Here is an 18,001-nt window from a genome sequence, read left to right as displayed (position 1 = left end):
TGTTTCATTATAGAGAACATGACAATACATGACATCTACAGTGGTGATGTTTCATTATAGAGAACATAACATAACAATACATGACATCTACAGTGGTGATGTTTCATTATAGAGAACATAACATAACAATACATGACATCTACAGTGGTGATGTTTCATTATAGAGAACATAACATAACAATACATGACATCTACAGTGGTGATGTTTCATTATAGAGAACATGACATAACAATACATGACATCTACAGTGGTGATGTTTCATTATAGAGAACATGACATAACAATACATGACATCTACAGTGGTGATGTTTCATTATAGAGAACATGACATAACAATACATGACATCTACAGTGGTGATGTTTCATTATAGAGAACATGACATAACAATACATGACATCTACAGTGGTGATGTTTCATTATAGAGAACATGACATAACAATACATGACATCTACAGTGGTGATGTTTCATTATAGAGAACATGACATAACAATACATGACATCTACAGTGGTGATGTTTCATTATAGAGAACATGACATAACAATACATGACATCTACAGTGGTGATGTTTCATTATAGAGAACATAACATGACAATACATGACATCTACAGTGGTGATGTTTCATTATAGAGAACATAACATAACAATACATGACATCTACAGTGGTGATGTTTCATTATAGAGAACATAACATAACAATACATGACATCTACAGTGGTGATGTTTCATTATAGAGAACATGACAATACATGACATCTACAGTGGTGATGTTTCATTATAGAGAACATAACATAACAATACATGACATCTACAGTGGTGATGTTTCATTATAGAGAACATAACAATACATGACATCTACAGTGGTGATGTTTCATTATAGAGAACATGACAATACATGACATCTACAGTGGTGATGTTTCATTATAGAGAACATAACATAACAATACATTACATCTACAGTGGTGATGTTTCATTATAGAGAACATGACAATACATGACATCTACAGTGGTGATGTTTCATTATAGAGAACATAACAATACATGACATCTACAGTGGTGATGTTTCATTATAGAGAACATAACATGACAATACATGACATCTACAGTGGTGATGTTTCATTATAGAGAACATGACAATACATGACATCTACAGTGGTGATGTTTCATTATAGAGAACATAACAATACATGACATCTACAGTGGTGATGTTTCATTATAGAGAACATGACAATACATGACATCTACAGTGGTGATGTTTCATTATAGAGAACATAACATAACAATACATGACATCTACAGTGGTGATGTTTCATTATAGAGAACATAACATGACAATACATGACATCTACAGTGGTGATGTTTCATTATAGAGAACATAACATAACAATACATGACATCTACAGTGGTGATGTTTCATTATAGAGAACATGACAATACATGACATCTACAGTGGTGATGTTTCATTATAGAGAACATGACAATACATGACATCTACAGTGGTGATGTTTCATTATAGAGAACATAACATGACAATACATGACATCTACAGTGGTGATGTTTCATTATAGAGAACATAACATAACAATACATGACATCTACAGTGGTGATGTTTCATTATAGAGAACATAACATGACAATACATGACATCTACAGTGGTGATGTTTCATTATAGAGAACATAACATAACAATACATGACATCTACAGTGGTGATGTTTCATTATAGAGAACATAACATAACAATACATTACATCTACAGTGGTGATGTTTCATTATAGAGAACATGACAATACATGACATCTACAGTGGTGATGTTTCATTATAGAGAACATAACAATACATGACATCTACAGTGGTGATGTTTCATTATAGAGAACATAACATAACAATACATGACATCTACAGTGGTGATGTTTCATTATAGAGAACATAACAATACATGACATCTACAGTGGTGATGTTTCATTATAGAGAACATGACATAACAATACATGACATCTACAGTGGTGATGTTTCATTATAGAGAACATGACATAACAATACATGACATCTACAGTGGTGATGTTTCATTATAGAGAACATAACAATACATGACATCTACAGTGGTGATGTTTCATTATAGAGAACATGACAATACATGACATCTACAGTGGTGATGTTTCATTATAGAGAACATGACATGACAATACATGACATCTACAGTGGTGATGTTTCATTATAGAGAACATGACAATACATGACATCTACAGTGGTGATGTTTCATTATAGAGAACATAACATAACAATACATGACATCTACAGTGGTGATGTTTCATTATAGAGAACATAACATAACAATACATGACATCTACAGTGGTGATGTTTCATTATAGAGAACATAACAATACATGACATCTACAGTGGTGATGTTTCATTATAGAGAACATAACATAACAATACATGACATCTACAGTGGTGATGTTTCATTATAGAGAACATAACATAACAATACATGACATCTACAGTGGTGATGTTTCATTATAGAGAACATGACAATACATGACATCTACAGTGGTGATGTTTCATTATAGAGAACATGACAATACATGACATCTACAGTGGTGATGTTTCATTATAGAGAACATGACATAACAATACATGACATCTACAGTGGTGATGTTTCATTATAGAGAACATGACAATACATGACATCTAAGTAGCTGAATATGATTATGGACTAACACTTTGAAGGACACAACTCATGTTGTTCTGGTTAAACAGTGGGGATTTTTTTTACAATTAGGAAATAATATGTCATGTTTTACTCGTACCTCAGCCAGCATTGTGAATGGTTAGGAAATAATATGTCATGTTTTACTAGTACCTCAGCCAGCATTGTGAATGGTTAGGAAATAATATGTCATGTTTTACTCGTACCTCAGCCAGCATTGTGAATGGTTAGGAAATAATATGTCATGTTTTACTCGTACCTCAGCCAGCATTGTGAATGGTTAGGAAATAATACGTCATGTTTTACTAGTACCTCAGCCAGCATTGTGAATGGTTAGGAAATAATATGTCATGTTTTACTCGTACCTCAGCCAGCATTGTGAATGGTTAGGAAATAATATGTCATGTTTTACTCGTACCTCAGCCAGCATTGTGAATGGTTAGGAAATAATACGTCATATTTTACTAGTACCTCAGCCAGCATTGTGAATGGTTAGGAAATAATACGTCATGTTTTACGAGTACCTCAGCCAGCATTGTGAATGGTGTCTGATGCAGTGACATACTAGACCATGGCAGTAAATCTAATACTTAGGTGTTTTTAGGCATGAAAGGTCTGGGGTGGTTCTGTGGTTATAAGTTACATCTCTGGCCATGCTGGCAGGGTCTGAATCAAACCCAATGTCCAGTAGGATTGATCTGTTTGATCCAATTGTTTGTTTCAGTTTCCAGTAGTTGAATCCTTTAACATATTGTTGATTTCAACATTTTTCATTTTCAACAAATGAACTGGGTTGGTTGAAAAGTGATACTTAAACTTACATACCAGCACTATTTTGACATAGTGGAAGATATACTGAATTTATACTGTTTTTCATACTAAGATGGACCAAGATACGTGTTGCTTTTGCACATATTTGTTCATTAGTTTTGCAAAAGTCTGTTGATTGTCAGTCATTGGGTTCATTAGTTTTATATGTTCAAATCAAGCTTTATTTATACAGCATATTTCAGACATGGATGAAACACAATGGCTTCACAAGGAAAAGAAAACAAAAAAACAATGAAAATAAACAGCAATATTTACCACAAACATAAGAGGATAAAAAAATGAAGAATAACAACTGAAAGACTAATGAGCATTCTAAGGAAAATTAATTGATTACAATATTAACAATTGGATGTTATATTCAACCATAACGAGATGGACAAGCCAGCACAGGTGTAACACATTGACTAACTGAGGTGACACCAATCAGTGCGTCCTACGTGCTAACGAGCTAGACGGGCTAACGAGCTAGACGGGCTAACGAGCTAAAGTCCAACCTCAAAACATAAATGGAAAAACCAAAGCCTGTAACACCTTCCACCTTAAGACAAAAAATATATCCTATATTTTTGATGGACAAGTTTGCTCACCACCAACAGAAAACAACTTACATTTCATATTAAAATCAACAAAAATGCTTCCCTTCTACAATATAAACATGGTGTCCACTGGATGTCAACAATTAAAAACACGTATTTCTAAATAATAATATACAATCGTATTATTTTTTTCTCCTTTTTCTTTCTATAGAATCCTAAATCCCACTAGCTTCTAGAACACTCGTCTTCCTAAAACTCACTAGCTTCTAGAACTCTCGTCTTCCTAAAACTCACTAGCTTCTAGAACTCTCGTCCCCTTGGAACGAGCCCAAACAAAACTCATCTCCAATACGGAAAAACGTGCAGTCAAAATAAATTGTGATCCATGGCAACGGACTGGCTAAACACAAAACACTAAACTTTTTAACTGCCCACCCTTGAGACAATCAGCAACCAAGTTGTCCTCACCACAGACATGTCTGATTTCAAGAGGAAACTCCTGCAATATCCGTAGTAACTTTCCACCTCATTGCAGAGCTTCTCTCTCTTTTCAGTGTTCACTAGATAGGCATGTTGTTGGATCGGGGCCCAGTCCCCAATGTCATGCTCTAGTACACTTGGGTTGGCACATCTGAGAATTAACCCTGATATTCTAAAAGCAGGGCAACAGTGATGCATTTACATTTAAGGGTCGCTGAACAAAGGAACACAACACTTATTTGTCATCACTCATCGATATCATGTTGAAATCAATTGTGCGAGAGGAGGGAGATGAGGTTGCACGTCCTGTTAAAACTAACAGCTCAAAAACCACATGGAATATGGGAATAATGTGTACATCACTGGTTAGAGTACAATTTGTAGAAAACAGCTAGCTACATTTTGAAGTGTTGCATTGTGATTCCAGTGCGTCACCAACGTGGTAAGTGTAACAGAACTCTTTTTTTGTTAGTCACTTTTTGTTAAATCACATAAATAGTAACTCTTCCATTTCAGAGCCTGGATTTTTCCCCCTGAGGCTAAAATCAATTGAACAACAAACGTTTAGGGTAAAACATTCTACATTCTGACGTTATTAAAATACTCCTACTACAATGTTTAAACATTCTACATTGTGACATTATTTCACTGATATCATGAAACAACTCCTTCATGTAGTTTCTGATGTTTGATCAGAGATCTTTTATCAGAGTATCTCTTCCCACACTGATCACAGCTATAAGGTTTCTCTCCTGTGTGTGTTCTCTGGTGTTTAGTTAGACAGCTAGATGTAGTAAAACTCTTCCCACACTGATCACAGCTATAAGGTTTCTCTCCTGTGTGTGCCCTCTGGTGTGCCGTCAGACAGCCAAACGTACTAAAACTCTTTACACATTGATCACAGACATAAGGTTTATCTCCTGTGTGTGTCCGCTGGTGTACTATCAGGCTGTTTAGCTGAGTAAAACTCTTCCCACATTGATTACAGCTATATGGTTTCTCTCCTGTGTGTGTTCTCTTGTGTATAGTTAGATAGCTAGATGTCGTAAAACTTTTCCCACATTGATTACAGCCATAAGGTTTCTCTCCTGTGTGTGTCCGCTGGTGTACTATCAGGCTGTTTAGCTGAGTAAAACCCTTCCCACATTGATCACAGCCAAAAGGTTTCTCTCCAGTGTGTATCCTCTGGTGTGATTTCAGAGTTTGTAGCCGAATAAAACTCTTCCCACATTGATCACAGCCATAAGATTTCTCTCCAGTGTGAATTCTTTGATGTATTTTAAGGCCTAGTGAAGAGTTGAATCTTTTCCCACAGTCAGAGCAGCAGTGAGTTCTCTTCCCTGTGGGTCTCTGCTGGTGTTTCTTGAGGAGTTCTGATCTGGAGAGACTCTTCTCTGCCTCGTCAGCATCATGATGTTGTTGAGGCTCCCCAGAGGATCCACGATAGTCCCGTCTCTCTCCTGTGAGAACAAAGTCAGGCAGATGGTTAAAGGTCCACAACAGCAGAAATCCACTGTTTATTTGAGGTAAAAGGTGATGCCCAGAGCGTACCCATGAAGTTGTACAACAATTGACGTCTGTTAAAATATTTGACAATTAAGACAGTCAACTTAGCAACAATCATATTTTGTCTTGTTTTCACATTAGTAGAAACTAGAAAAGTTTTTAAAGTTGTTGAAACCCTAAGCAGTGTGCCAGATGACTTTTGGTCTCCAATATTGGCCCCTTTCTGTGTTTGCTAAAATTGCGACACGAGGTCAATGCGCACACAAAAATGATTGCAGAAACACTTCCCTGCTAATGAGGAAACCACTAGTTATGGATGTAGTATATCTGCTAATGAGGAAACCACTAGTTATGGATGTAGTATATCTGGTAATGAGGAAACCACTAGTTATGGATGTAGTATATCTGCTAATGAGGAAACCACTAGTTATGGATGTAGTATATCTGCCTGGAGCAAAAAATAGTGAGCAAAGATTTTAGTTTTCACAATGTATTCTGAATATTACAGCACAAGATCAGGAGTGCTACTCAAGGAAACTCACATTAAGCTCTGTGTCTATTCACTAATTCACCACCGTGGGGGAAAACTCAGGGGAGTTCTCATAGGCTGACAGCAAATATAGCCTCCATTTACAGGTTGCTTATGAGTGCATTTCACATTAAATATGGATTATAATTGTAAGACTCGCTTGAATCACCTACTTAATATGTTTGTGTTATTGTCGCATATCAACTGATTTATACTTAAAAAACACTTCAACCAGTAAAATGCTCTTTGGCTAGCTTTAACATCAGCCTGACAATGAGGGTTTGTACACTAAGTGTTTAACAAATTGGCCCATAACTTCACCTAACAATAACATAGACCAACTGTAAGACCCATAACTTCACCTAACAACATAGACCTACTGTAGGACCCATAACTTCACCTAACAACAACATAGACCTACTTCACCTAAGACTATATATAATTTTATATTTCAGGTGAAACATGGAAACTAACATGTCTTTGTCATGACATTTCATAACCTGATCACCAGATAATTTTGTGAATAATCCCACTAGGCTACTCTGTAATGTGTTGTCATTCTAAATGTCCTGAATAAAGGAAAATAGCTCTGTGTGTTGTACAATAGCCTATCCATCAAGGAACAGTTCTCTACACATTATGAGCTAAGTATCTCTGTGCACAAACAGAGTAATGAGACCCTACTGTAAATCAGCCAGACAGTAACACATTATAAACATCGATTTGTTTGGGATGTTGGATCCAACGTGGAGCACGGCATAACTGTCTTTACCAGAGTAATGAATGAAGAAGCACTTTGGTTGTTGTTGCATGTCGTGATGTTTGTCATGTGACTGTCATTCAGAAAATGATTTCCTGGATCAGCTGATGATAGTTGAACATGTGACTGTAACTAAACAGCTACAGTATTAAGTATTATGTGTAATTATTGAAGAACGACGTTAATGACAGTATCTATTTGGGTGTTGTCAATAAAGTTAAGGTGACTCTCGGTTAGAACCATTGGATTTAGCAAACTCTGAAATTATTTAGGATTTCTGTGCCCATAAAAACTGTTTTGCCAGCGTAACATAAGGAGACACTAAATGTTACGTAAGTAGAGAGCATTTCAGAGATCTGAATACAAAAAACTGTCCTAACAGGACAATAACCTAAACCACAAGGCCAAATCTACACTGGAGGAGCTTACCAAGATGACATTGAATGTTCCTGAGTGGCCTAGTTACAGTTTGGACTTAAATCATCTTGAAAGTCAATGGCAAGACTTGAAAATGGCTTTCTAGCAATGATCAACAACCAACTTGACAGAACAGGAAGGATTTTAAAAAGAATAATGAATATTCACATGAAGATCAGTCGCCTATTGGATGACATCACGACTTCCCATCAAGCCAACTCCTTGGAGGCCTTACTATGACATCACTCACTCCTTCTAGTTTGCAGTTGTTAAAAAAACACTATTTTGCCCAAAACATTTATTTGTTTCCCATTAGTGTGTTTATACTTTACTGTATTTATATCACTTTTCAACAGGAAAGGACGTCATGAACAATTCATACAGTACAACAACATATTCAAGTGTAGAATGCCCTTTTAAAATCACACATTAGTTCAACAACTGCAGAGTTTGTGTCCCTGTTTTATCAGATATTACTCACTGTATTTACTGGTGTTAACCAGATCAATGTCCCTGTTTTATTAGATAGTACTCACTGTATTTACTGGTGTTAACCAGATCAATGCCCCTGTTTTATTAGATAGTACTCACTGTATTTACTGGTGTTAATTAGATCAATGCCCCTGTTTTATTAGATAGTACTCACTGTATTTACTGGTGTTAATCAGATCAATGTCCCTGTTTTATAAGATGGTACTCACTGTATTTACTGGTGTTAATCAGATCAATGTCCCTGTTTTATTAGATAGTACACACTGTATTTACTGGTGTTAATCAGATCAATGTCCCTGTTTTATTAGATAGTACTCACTGTATTTACTGGTGTTAACCAGATCAATGTCCCTGTTTTATTAGATAGTACTCACTGTATTTACTGGTGTTAATCAGATCAATGTCCCTGTTTTATTAGATAGTACTCACTGTATTTACTGGTGTTAATCAGATCAATGTCCCTGTTTTATTAGATAGTACTCACTGTATTTACTGGTGTTAACCAGATCAATGTCCCTGTTTTATTAGATAGTACTCACTGTATTTACTAATGTTAATCAGATCTCCAGTCTTCTCTTCTTCGTCCTCCTCTAATGTGACAGTAATCTCCCCCTCTTCATCCTTCATTCCAAAAACGTCTTCATTTTCTTTCACTTCCTCCTCTTCTTTTACTGTAACATCCTCCTCCTCTTTCACTCTGAACGCGTCTTCCTCTTCTTTCTCTGTAACCTCTTTCTCTTCTTCTTTCACGGTAACAGCCTCACCCTCTACTTCTTGTTTTACTGTGACATCCTCCTCTTCCTTCTCCTCTTTCACGACAATGTTCAGCCCCAGAGCTTCTTTCTCCGTCCAACAGACCTCTTCTTTAGCAGGAGGAGAGTAGCTTAGTGAGCGCATGGTCGGGGATGTTAGCTAGCTAGGCTAGTGCTAACTTAACCAGCCAGATAGTTGACTTACAACGTAAATATTAAATTAAATGGGGTAGCTAGTTGTTTACACATAAGTATGTCTAAATCACAGTTACAATTAAACCAGGAAAGTGTCTAAAGAACTTGAATGTTCCGACTTTGTCAGCTAGCGAGCTACCGAGGTGGCTGCAGTTGTTGAAGAAGCGTTCCGTCCACTAGATTATACGTCACACTAGAAACATCGCCTGAAAGACACATATCGCCATCTGCTGTCTGGAGGGAGGAAACGCAGTTGAGGAGGGAAAACTATTTTTATTCTTCATTGAATTATAATATTATAAAGCAGTTTAGGGAAACGTTTTTTTCTCTCCATTAAATATTAATATTATATCAACACGTACAAAAAGCAACAAGTGCTGTTTGATTAATTCCGTTTTTTATGAGAATTTAAAACAAACTCTACATCTACTCCACTGTATTTACTGGTGTTAATCAGATCAATGTCCCTGTTTTATAAGATGGTACTCACTGTATTTACTGGTGTTAATCAGATCAATGTCCCTGTTTGACTCAGTCAAAAAACAAGATATCAAAATAAGCACCTAGTTATTAATACCCTTGATAAAGATGAGCAAAAATGTATAAAATAAATCAACTTTAACCACTACCAGGATATTTTAGCCCAAAACCTGGTTACCTCTCTGCTAGGAGGCTGAAACTTGGCCATAAGGGGATCTTCCAGCAAAACAAAGAAACTGTTAATTGAGCACAAAATCAAAAATGTTCTATGGCCAACTCAGTCTTCGGACTTGAACTCCATTGAAAACCTGTGGTTTGAATTGAACAGGGCAGTCCATAAGACAGACTAAATAAATCAAGGACCTGGAGAGATTCTGTATGGAGGAATGGTCTAAGATACCACCCAATGTGTTCTCTAATCTCATTAAACATTTCAGTGTCATTATCCTCCCAAGGGGAGAGTGCTGGAGTATTGAAAACATGGGTAGCAATAATTCAGACCCCTGCCTTTTGAGAATTACATGTTAAACTAAATCTCTTTCTCTGAGCAATTGTATTAGTATAAAATAATATAATTTCCCTTTTTTTTGGTGTAACAATACATCATGTAGATGTATATAATGAACAGACTAGGTCTATACTGCTCCTACATGGTGTAACAATACATCATGTAGATGTACAGTGGGGGGAAAAAGTATTTGATCCCCTGCTGATTTTGTACATTTGCCCACTTACAAAGAAATAATCAGTCTATAATTTTAATAGTAGGTTTATTTGAGCAGTGAGAGACAGAATAACAACAAAAAAAATCCAGAAAAATGCATGTCAAAAATGTTATAAATTGATTTGCATTTTAGTGAGGGAAATAAGTATTTGACCCCCTCTCAATCAGAAAGATTTCTGGCTCCCAGGTGTCTTTTATACAGGTAACGAGCTGAGATTAGGAGCACACTCTTAAAGGGAGTGCTCCTAACTGTAAAGGGATAATTCCAGTACAGTACATGTGTAAAGGGTGTAGAGGGATAATCCCAGTGCAGTACATGTGTAAAAGGATAATTCCAGTACAATACATGTGTAAAAGGATAATTCCAGTACAGTACATGTGTAAAGGGTGTAAAGGGATAATTCCAGTGCAGTACATGTGTAAAGGGTGTTGAGGGATTATTCCAGTGCAGTACATGTGTAAAGGGTGTAGAGGGATAATCCCAGTACAGTACATGTGTAGAGGGTGTAGAGGGATAATCCCAGTGCAGTACATGTGTAAAGGGTGTTGAGGGATAATTCCAGTGCAGTACATGTGTAAAGGGTGTAGAGGGATAATCCCAGTGCAGTACATGTGTAAAGGGTGTAGAGGGATAATCCCAGTGCAGTACATGTGTAAAGGGTGTAGAGGGATAATCCCAGTGCAGTACATGTGTAAAGGGTGTTGAGGGATATTTCCAGTACAGTACATGTGTAAAGGGTGTAGAGGGATAATCCCAGTGCAGTACATGTGTAGAGGGATAATCCCAGTGCAGTACATGTGTAAAGGGTGTTGAGGGATAATCCCAGTGCAGTACATGTGTAAAGGGTGTTGAGGGATATTTCCAGTACAGTACATGTGTAAAGGGTGTAAAGGGATAATTCCAGTGCAGTACATGTGTAAAGGGTGTAGAGGGATAATCCCAGTACAGTACATGTGTAGAGGGTGTAGAGGGATAATTCCAGTGCAGTACATGTGTAAAGGGTGTTGAGGGATAATCCCAGTGCAGTACATGTGTAAAGGGTGTAAAGGGATAATTCCAGTGCAGTACATGTTTAAAGGGTGTAAAGGGATAATCCCAGTGCAGTACATGTGTAAAGGGTGTAGAGGGATAATCCCAGTACAGTACATGTGTAAAGGGTGTAAAGGGATAATTCCAGTGCAGTACATGTGTAAAGGGTGTTGAGGGATAATTCCAGTGCAGTACATGTGTAAAGGGTGTTGAGGGATAATCCCAGTGCAGTACATGTGTAAAGGGTGTTGAGGGATAATCCCAGTGCAGTACATGTGTAAAGGGTGTAAAGGGATAATTCCAGTGCAGTACATGTGTAAATGGTGTAGAGGGATAATCCCAGTGCAGTACATGTGTAAAGGGTGTTGAGGGATAATCCCAGTGCAGTACATGTGTAAAGGGTGTAGAGGGATTATTCCAGTACAGTACATATGTAAAGGGTGTAAAGGGATAATCCCAGTGCAGTACATGTGTAAAGGGTGTTGAGGGATAATTCCAGTGCACTGGTTATTGACTGGAGACTTAAAATGCTGAAAACAGGTCCCTAGTGGAATGACAACAACATGGCTGCTTGTTAAAGAAGAGATGGAGAGAGAGACAGAGATAACCATATACATTGCACATGGACCGTAAGAAATCCTGAAGGTATTGAAATGCCTGGGCTCGCAGGGGATGTGTTAATTCATAACCCATCATTTATACCTGTTAGTTCATAACCCATCATTTATAACCCATCATTTATACCTGTTAATTCATAACCCATCATTTATACCTGTTAATTCATAACCCATCATTTATACCTGTTAGTTCATAACCCATCATTTATACCTGTTAATTCATAACCCATCATTTATACCTGTTAATTCATAACCCATCATTTATACCTGTTAGTTCATAACCCATCATTTATACCTGTTAGTTCATAACCCATCATTTATACCTGTTAATGCATAACCCATCATTTATACCTGTTAATTCATAACCCATCATTTATACCTGTTAATTCATAACCCATCATTTATACCTGCTAATTCATAACCCATCATTTATACCTGTTAGTTCATAACCCATAATTTATACCTGTTAGTTCATAACCCATCATTTATACCTGTTAATGCATAACCCATCATTTATACCTGTTAATTCATAACCCATCATTTATACCTGTTAATTCATAATCCATCATTTATACCTGTTAGTTCATAACCCATCATTTATACCTGTTAGTTCATAACCCATCATTTATACCTGTTAATTCATAACCCATCATTTATAGCTGTTAATTCATAACCCATCATTTATACCTGTTAATTCAGGGGTGGTTCAGACAGGCTGGCACGCTCCCTGACCTTACTTGACAGGAACTAATGGGGATCCATTATAAACCCCAGGAAGAGTAGCTGCTGCATTGACAGGAACTAATGGGGATCCACAATAAACCCCAGGAAGAGTAGCTGCTGCCTTGGCAGGAACTAATGGGGATCCATAATAAACCCCAGGAAGAGTAGCTGCTGCCTTGACAGGAACTAATGGGGATCCATAATAAACCCCAGGAAGAGTAGCTGCTGCCTTGACAGGAACTAATGGGGATCCATAATTAACCTCAGGAAGAGTATCTGCTGCCTTGGCAGGATCTAATGGGGATCCATAATAAACCCCAGGAAGAGTAGCTGCTGCCTTGGCAGGAACTAATGGGGATCCAATAAACCCCAGGAAGAGTAGCTGCTGCCTTGGCAGGAACTAATGGGGATCCATAATAAATACAAATACTTGTATCAATATTTTTGTCTCTCTTTACTCTCGGATTCTAAAATGCTAATTGGCATCAAAGTAGACGACATGCAAGACTACAAATCCCTGCAAGCTCCTGCATGTCATCTCTAGCCAACACCTTTCACAGAACAGGTCACTGAATTGTCCATTGAAATACATTTTGACACTTTAATCATTGCAACATAAAGGCCTGATTGGTGGAGTGCTGCAGAGATGGTTGTCCTTCTGGAAGGTTCTCCCGTCTCCACAGAGGAACTCTGGAGCTCTGTCAGAGTGAACATCGGGTTCTTGTTCACCTCCCTGACCAAGGCCCTTCTCCCACGATTTCTCAGTTTGTCCAGGCGGCCAGCTCTAGGAAGAGTCTTGGTGGTTCCAAACTTCTTCCATTAAATAATGATGGAGGCCACTGTGTTCTTGGGGACCTTCAATGCTGCAGAAATGTTAAAAGTAAATACATTTACAAAATGTTCTAAAAACCTGTTTTGGGTTTGTCATTGTGTGTAGTTTGATGAGGGTGAAAAATTATTCAATTTTAGAAGAATGCTGTAACGTAACAAAATGTGGAAAAGGTGAAGGGGTCTGAATACTTTACGAATGCACTGAATACCCCTGGTAGACTTTCTACCACTGGCAGAGTTTTCTACCGCTGGCAGTTTTGTACACAGTCATGTGATACGTGGTATAGAAAAGTCCAATCTTAGGAGAGTACATGGGAGGCACTATACTGTGTGTCTGCATGTGTCTATCTGGTCAAAACCACTGATACAGGAGCCCCTCCACCCTCTGGTGGGATGGATCATGTCTACAGAGAAACTTAGATTTGTGTGTATTTGGTATATGTTGTAAAATTGTTAGATATTACTGCACTGTCGCAGCTAGAAACACAAGCATTTCGCTACACCCGCAATAACATCTGCTAAACACGTGTATGTGACCAATAAAATGTGATTTTGATTTGAAATAAATGTCCTATTTATCAAAGGTGCTTTTGGCTGGTGTCAAAATGACTTCAAAGGATTTGAATTTGTTAAAAGTCCATTTTGATACAGAAACACTAAACCATGATTTAGATTTATTAAGAACAAGTTGATTGACAAAGTCATGAAAAATTGGAAGAATTTAATAAACCACATTTTGGCCATGATAAAAAGATATGCCTCTGGGATCAAAATGATCCATGTCAGAAGTATGGTTCAATGCAAATATGTAGTGGGTGTAAAGTTTGTTTCAATTTCTCACTCATTAAAAACGAATCAATCAACACATGCTTCTCTTTGAACGACTTAATATAATATTAAACTTTTATGAAATAAATGAAAAATAAACGTTTGGTTCCTCAACTGCGTTGCCCAGTCCAGTCAGCAGATGGCGATGTGCGTCTTTTAGGTTCAGGCGATGCTGCCAGTGTGACGTATAATCTAGTGGACGGGACGCTCCTTCAACAACAACAGCTAGTCAGACACCTCGGTAGCTTTCTAGCAAACATAGCTACAACATTCACGCTCTTTACACTGTTTTGGTGTATATTAGTCTCTGTGTATTAAACACACTTCTGTCGTATGTACTTGTTGGCTCATTTTATTATATATTTACGTTGTTTGTCAGCTAGCTGGTTTGCTAAGTTAGCTTAGAACTAGGCTAGTCGCTAATGCTAGCTAGCTAACATCCCCGACCATGAGTTCACTAAGCTACTCTCCTCCTGTTAAAGAGGAGGTCTGCTGGATGGAGAAAGAAGCTCTGGTGAAAGAGGAGGAGGAAGAGGAGGCTGTTACAATACAAAAACAAGTAGAAGGTGAGGCTGTTACCGTGAAAGAATCAGAGAAAGACGTTTCAGTGAAAGAAGAGGAAGACGCGTTCAGAGTGAAAGAGGAGGAGGATGTTACAGTAAAAGAAGAGGAGGAAGAGGAGGATGCAGTTTTTGGAGTGAAAGAGGAGGAGGGGGAGATGACTGTCACATTGGAGGAAGAAGAGGATGTTGGAGATCTGTTTAACACCAGTAAGTACCGTCTCTGCAGTCGTTGAACCAATATGCAGTAAAGGGGTTCTACACTTTAATGTTGTTCTGTAGGAATGGCTGAAGCTACACTGTAACGTGTAGAACATCAAGAGTGGACCATCAACAAAACGTTAACAATTGATCAAATGCATCCAATGACAATGCCTGAAATACTGTAGTCCTCAATATCTCCTATTAGATTAGCCCAAGATGTTCTCTTAAAGGGGCAATCAGCAGTTGTTACATCCATTTGGGGACTTATACATTAATGATATGTACCCATCTGTTTCTTGAAGAATTCACTTATAAATGCCTCATGAGCTTAGTTCAACTGTCGAACCCCATCAGAACCCAAAATATAAGCTTTTATTTACTCCAATGTTTGTCAGTAAATATAAACAAACACTGTATATCCTCAAAACATGGTTAAAACTAGAATGTTGATATCATGGATGGTTACATTTCTCCAGCCCCATCCCTCAGCTTTTTACTGAAACGGGCAGGGAGTACGCTTTGTTATTGTTTCTACTGCTGATTGCTGCCCCCGTTACTCCTCAAGGTCCAAGGACTGTATGTTATTTTCAGAGGTAGACTGGCTCTGTTCAGGTAAAATAGTCAAATAATCCATCTAAATGTGAATTGATTCTCAATTGCAATACGTTTCTAGAAGCATAAATTGCTGTACTTTCATATCAATTCAGAGTAATTTCACACAATATTTAAATATCACATCAAAATAATTTCACATAATACTTTCCGGACTAGTCTCTCAGTCCCTGCTGCTGAAAAACATCCCCACAGCATGATGCTGCCACCACCATGCTTCACCGTAGGGATGGTGCCAGGTTTCCTCCAGATGTGACTCTTGGCAGTCAGGCCAATGAGTTCAATCTTGGTTTCATCAAGTCAGAGAATCTTGTTTCTCATGGTCTTAGAGTCTTAAGGTGCCTTTTGTCAAACTCCAAGAGGGCTGTCATATGCTTTATACTGAGGAGTGGCTTCTGTCTGGCCACTCTACCATAAAGGTCTGATTGGTGGAGTGCTGCAGAGATGGTTGTCCTTCTGGAAGGTTCTCCCATCTCCACAGAGGAACTCTGGAGCTCTGTCAGAGTGACCATCAGGTTTTTGGTCATTTCCCTGACCAAGGCCCTTCTCCCCCAATCGCTCAGTTTGGCCGGGTGACCAGCTCTAGGAAGAGTATTCCATTTATGAATGATGGAGGCCACTGTGTTCTTGGGGACCTTCAATACTGCAGAATTATTTTTGGTACCCATCCCCAGATCTGTGCCTCGACACAATCCTGTCTCGGAGCTCTACAGACAATTCCTTCGACCTCATGGCTTGGTTTTTGCTCTGACGTGCACTGTCAACTGTGGGACCTTATATAGACAGGTGTGTGCCTTTCCAAATCATATCCAATCAATTGAATTTACCACAGGTGGACTCCGAACAAGTTGTAGATACATCTCAAGGATGATTAATGGAAACAAGATGCACCTGAAAGCAATTTTGAGTCTCATAGCAAAGGGTCTGAATACTTAAGTAAATAAGGTATTTCTGTTTTTTACCTGTTTTAACTTTGTCATTATGTCATTATGGGCTATTGATGACACCCCTCAGATACAAGAGCCTAACCATCAGAAAAAAACCTCTTCCTTAGCCTACTCCTCCCGCTGCTGCTTGCCTTCGTAAATTCTGATGTTATGCTCCTATAGTTTCTGGTGATGGTGATGCGTGGTGCAGACCTCACTACCCTCTGGAGAGCCTTTTTCGGTTATGGGCAGAGCAGCTGCCATACCAGGCGTTTGATACAGCCCGACAGGATGCTCTCGATTGTGCATCTGTAAAAGTTTGTGAGTGTTTTTGGTGACAAGCCGACCATTACACTGGATAATCACAGCTAGCTAGCTGCTACCGAGTGGCCCAGCCTCGAAGCTAGCGTTGAGCCAGGCCCATCTCCCGGCCTGCTCAGTGGACCCTATGATCACTCAGCTACACAGCTGATGCCTCCCAGACTCTTCACTAAGACGACTAGAAGCCACTACATCACCGGATTCCTGCCGTAAGCTCTGGACCTTTGCACCGGAGTGGCTATAGTGGCTAATTCCCTTGTCCCGAAGCTAGCACCAGTTAGCCTTGAGCCAGGTGCATCTCCCGGCTAGCAAACAAAATTACTCCAGCTACAATAGCTATTTTGCCACTTGGCCTGTACCCTTTGTCAACACGGAGCTCCACCGATCCATCACGACTGGTCTGCCGACGTAATTCCGTCCGATGTGCCCTCAACCGGCCTTTGCAGGACGTCGGTGACGCCCTTGTCCCGAAGTTAGCACCAGTTAGCCTCGAGCCAGGCGCATCTCCCGGCTAGCATAGTAACGACTACTTACCGGCTTCCCTGTTTCGTATATTCCCGTTCACTGGACCCTATGATCACTTGGCTACATAGCTGATGCCTGCTGGACTGTTCATTAATCACGGTACTCCATTTTGTTTGTTTTGTTTATCTGTCGGCCCCAGCCTCGAATTCAGGCCCTGTGTGTATTTAACTGACCCTCTCTGCCCATTCATCACCATTTTACCTGTTGTTGTTGTCTTAGCTGATTAACTGTTGTCTTACCCGTTGTTGTCTTAGCTAGCTCTCCCAATCAACACCTGTGATTGCTTTATGCCTCGCTTTATGTCTCTCTAATGTCAATATGCCTTGTATACTGTTGTTTAGGGTAGTTATCCTTGTTTTATTTTACTGCAGAGCCCCTAGTCCTACTCAACATGGCTCAGAGAGCTCTTTTG

General features: G+C 38.7%; 1 protein-coding gene across 1 annotated transcript; it reads right to left on the bottom strand.

The window, feature by feature from the left end:
• Nucleotides 1-3,265: 3,265 nt before the first annotated feature.
• LOC145867167 (uncharacterized) lies at nt 3,266-17,454 on the bottom strand. Its single transcript, XM_082971220.1, has 2 exons — nt 17,424-17,454; nt 3,266-6,017 (listed from the first exon to the last, which is right to left on the bottom strand). Exons 1-2 carry the CDS (start codon nt 17,452-17,454, stop codon nt 5,212-5,214), a joined length of 837 nt encoding a protein of 278 aa, XP_082827346.1. The 3' UTR covers nt 3,266-5,211.
• Nucleotides 17,455-18,001: the final 547 nt, after the last annotated feature.

This window comes from Salmo salar, unplaced genomic scaffold (genome assembly GCF_965601325.2).
Source record: "Salmo salar unplaced genomic scaffold, fSalSal1 ptg000221l, whole genome shotgun sequence".
NCBI classification, from domain to species: domain Eukaryota; kingdom Metazoa; phylum Chordata; class Actinopteri; order Salmoniformes; family Salmonidae; genus Salmo; species Salmo salar.
Note: the sequence above shows the minus strand (reverse complement) of the source record. Positions and strands in the feature narration are given on the sequence as shown.

Bases quoted from the DNA above. Each gene is read 5' to 3' on its own strand.
- LOC145867167 (XM_082971220.1), bottom strand. From the start codon at position 17,454: ATGGATCGGTGGAGCTCCGTGTTGACAAAGG. The intron at 6,018-17,423 runs GTACAGGCCAAG...TTGTTCTCACAG, and splicing joins GAGCTCCGTGTTGACAAAGG to GAGAGAGACGGGACTATCGT.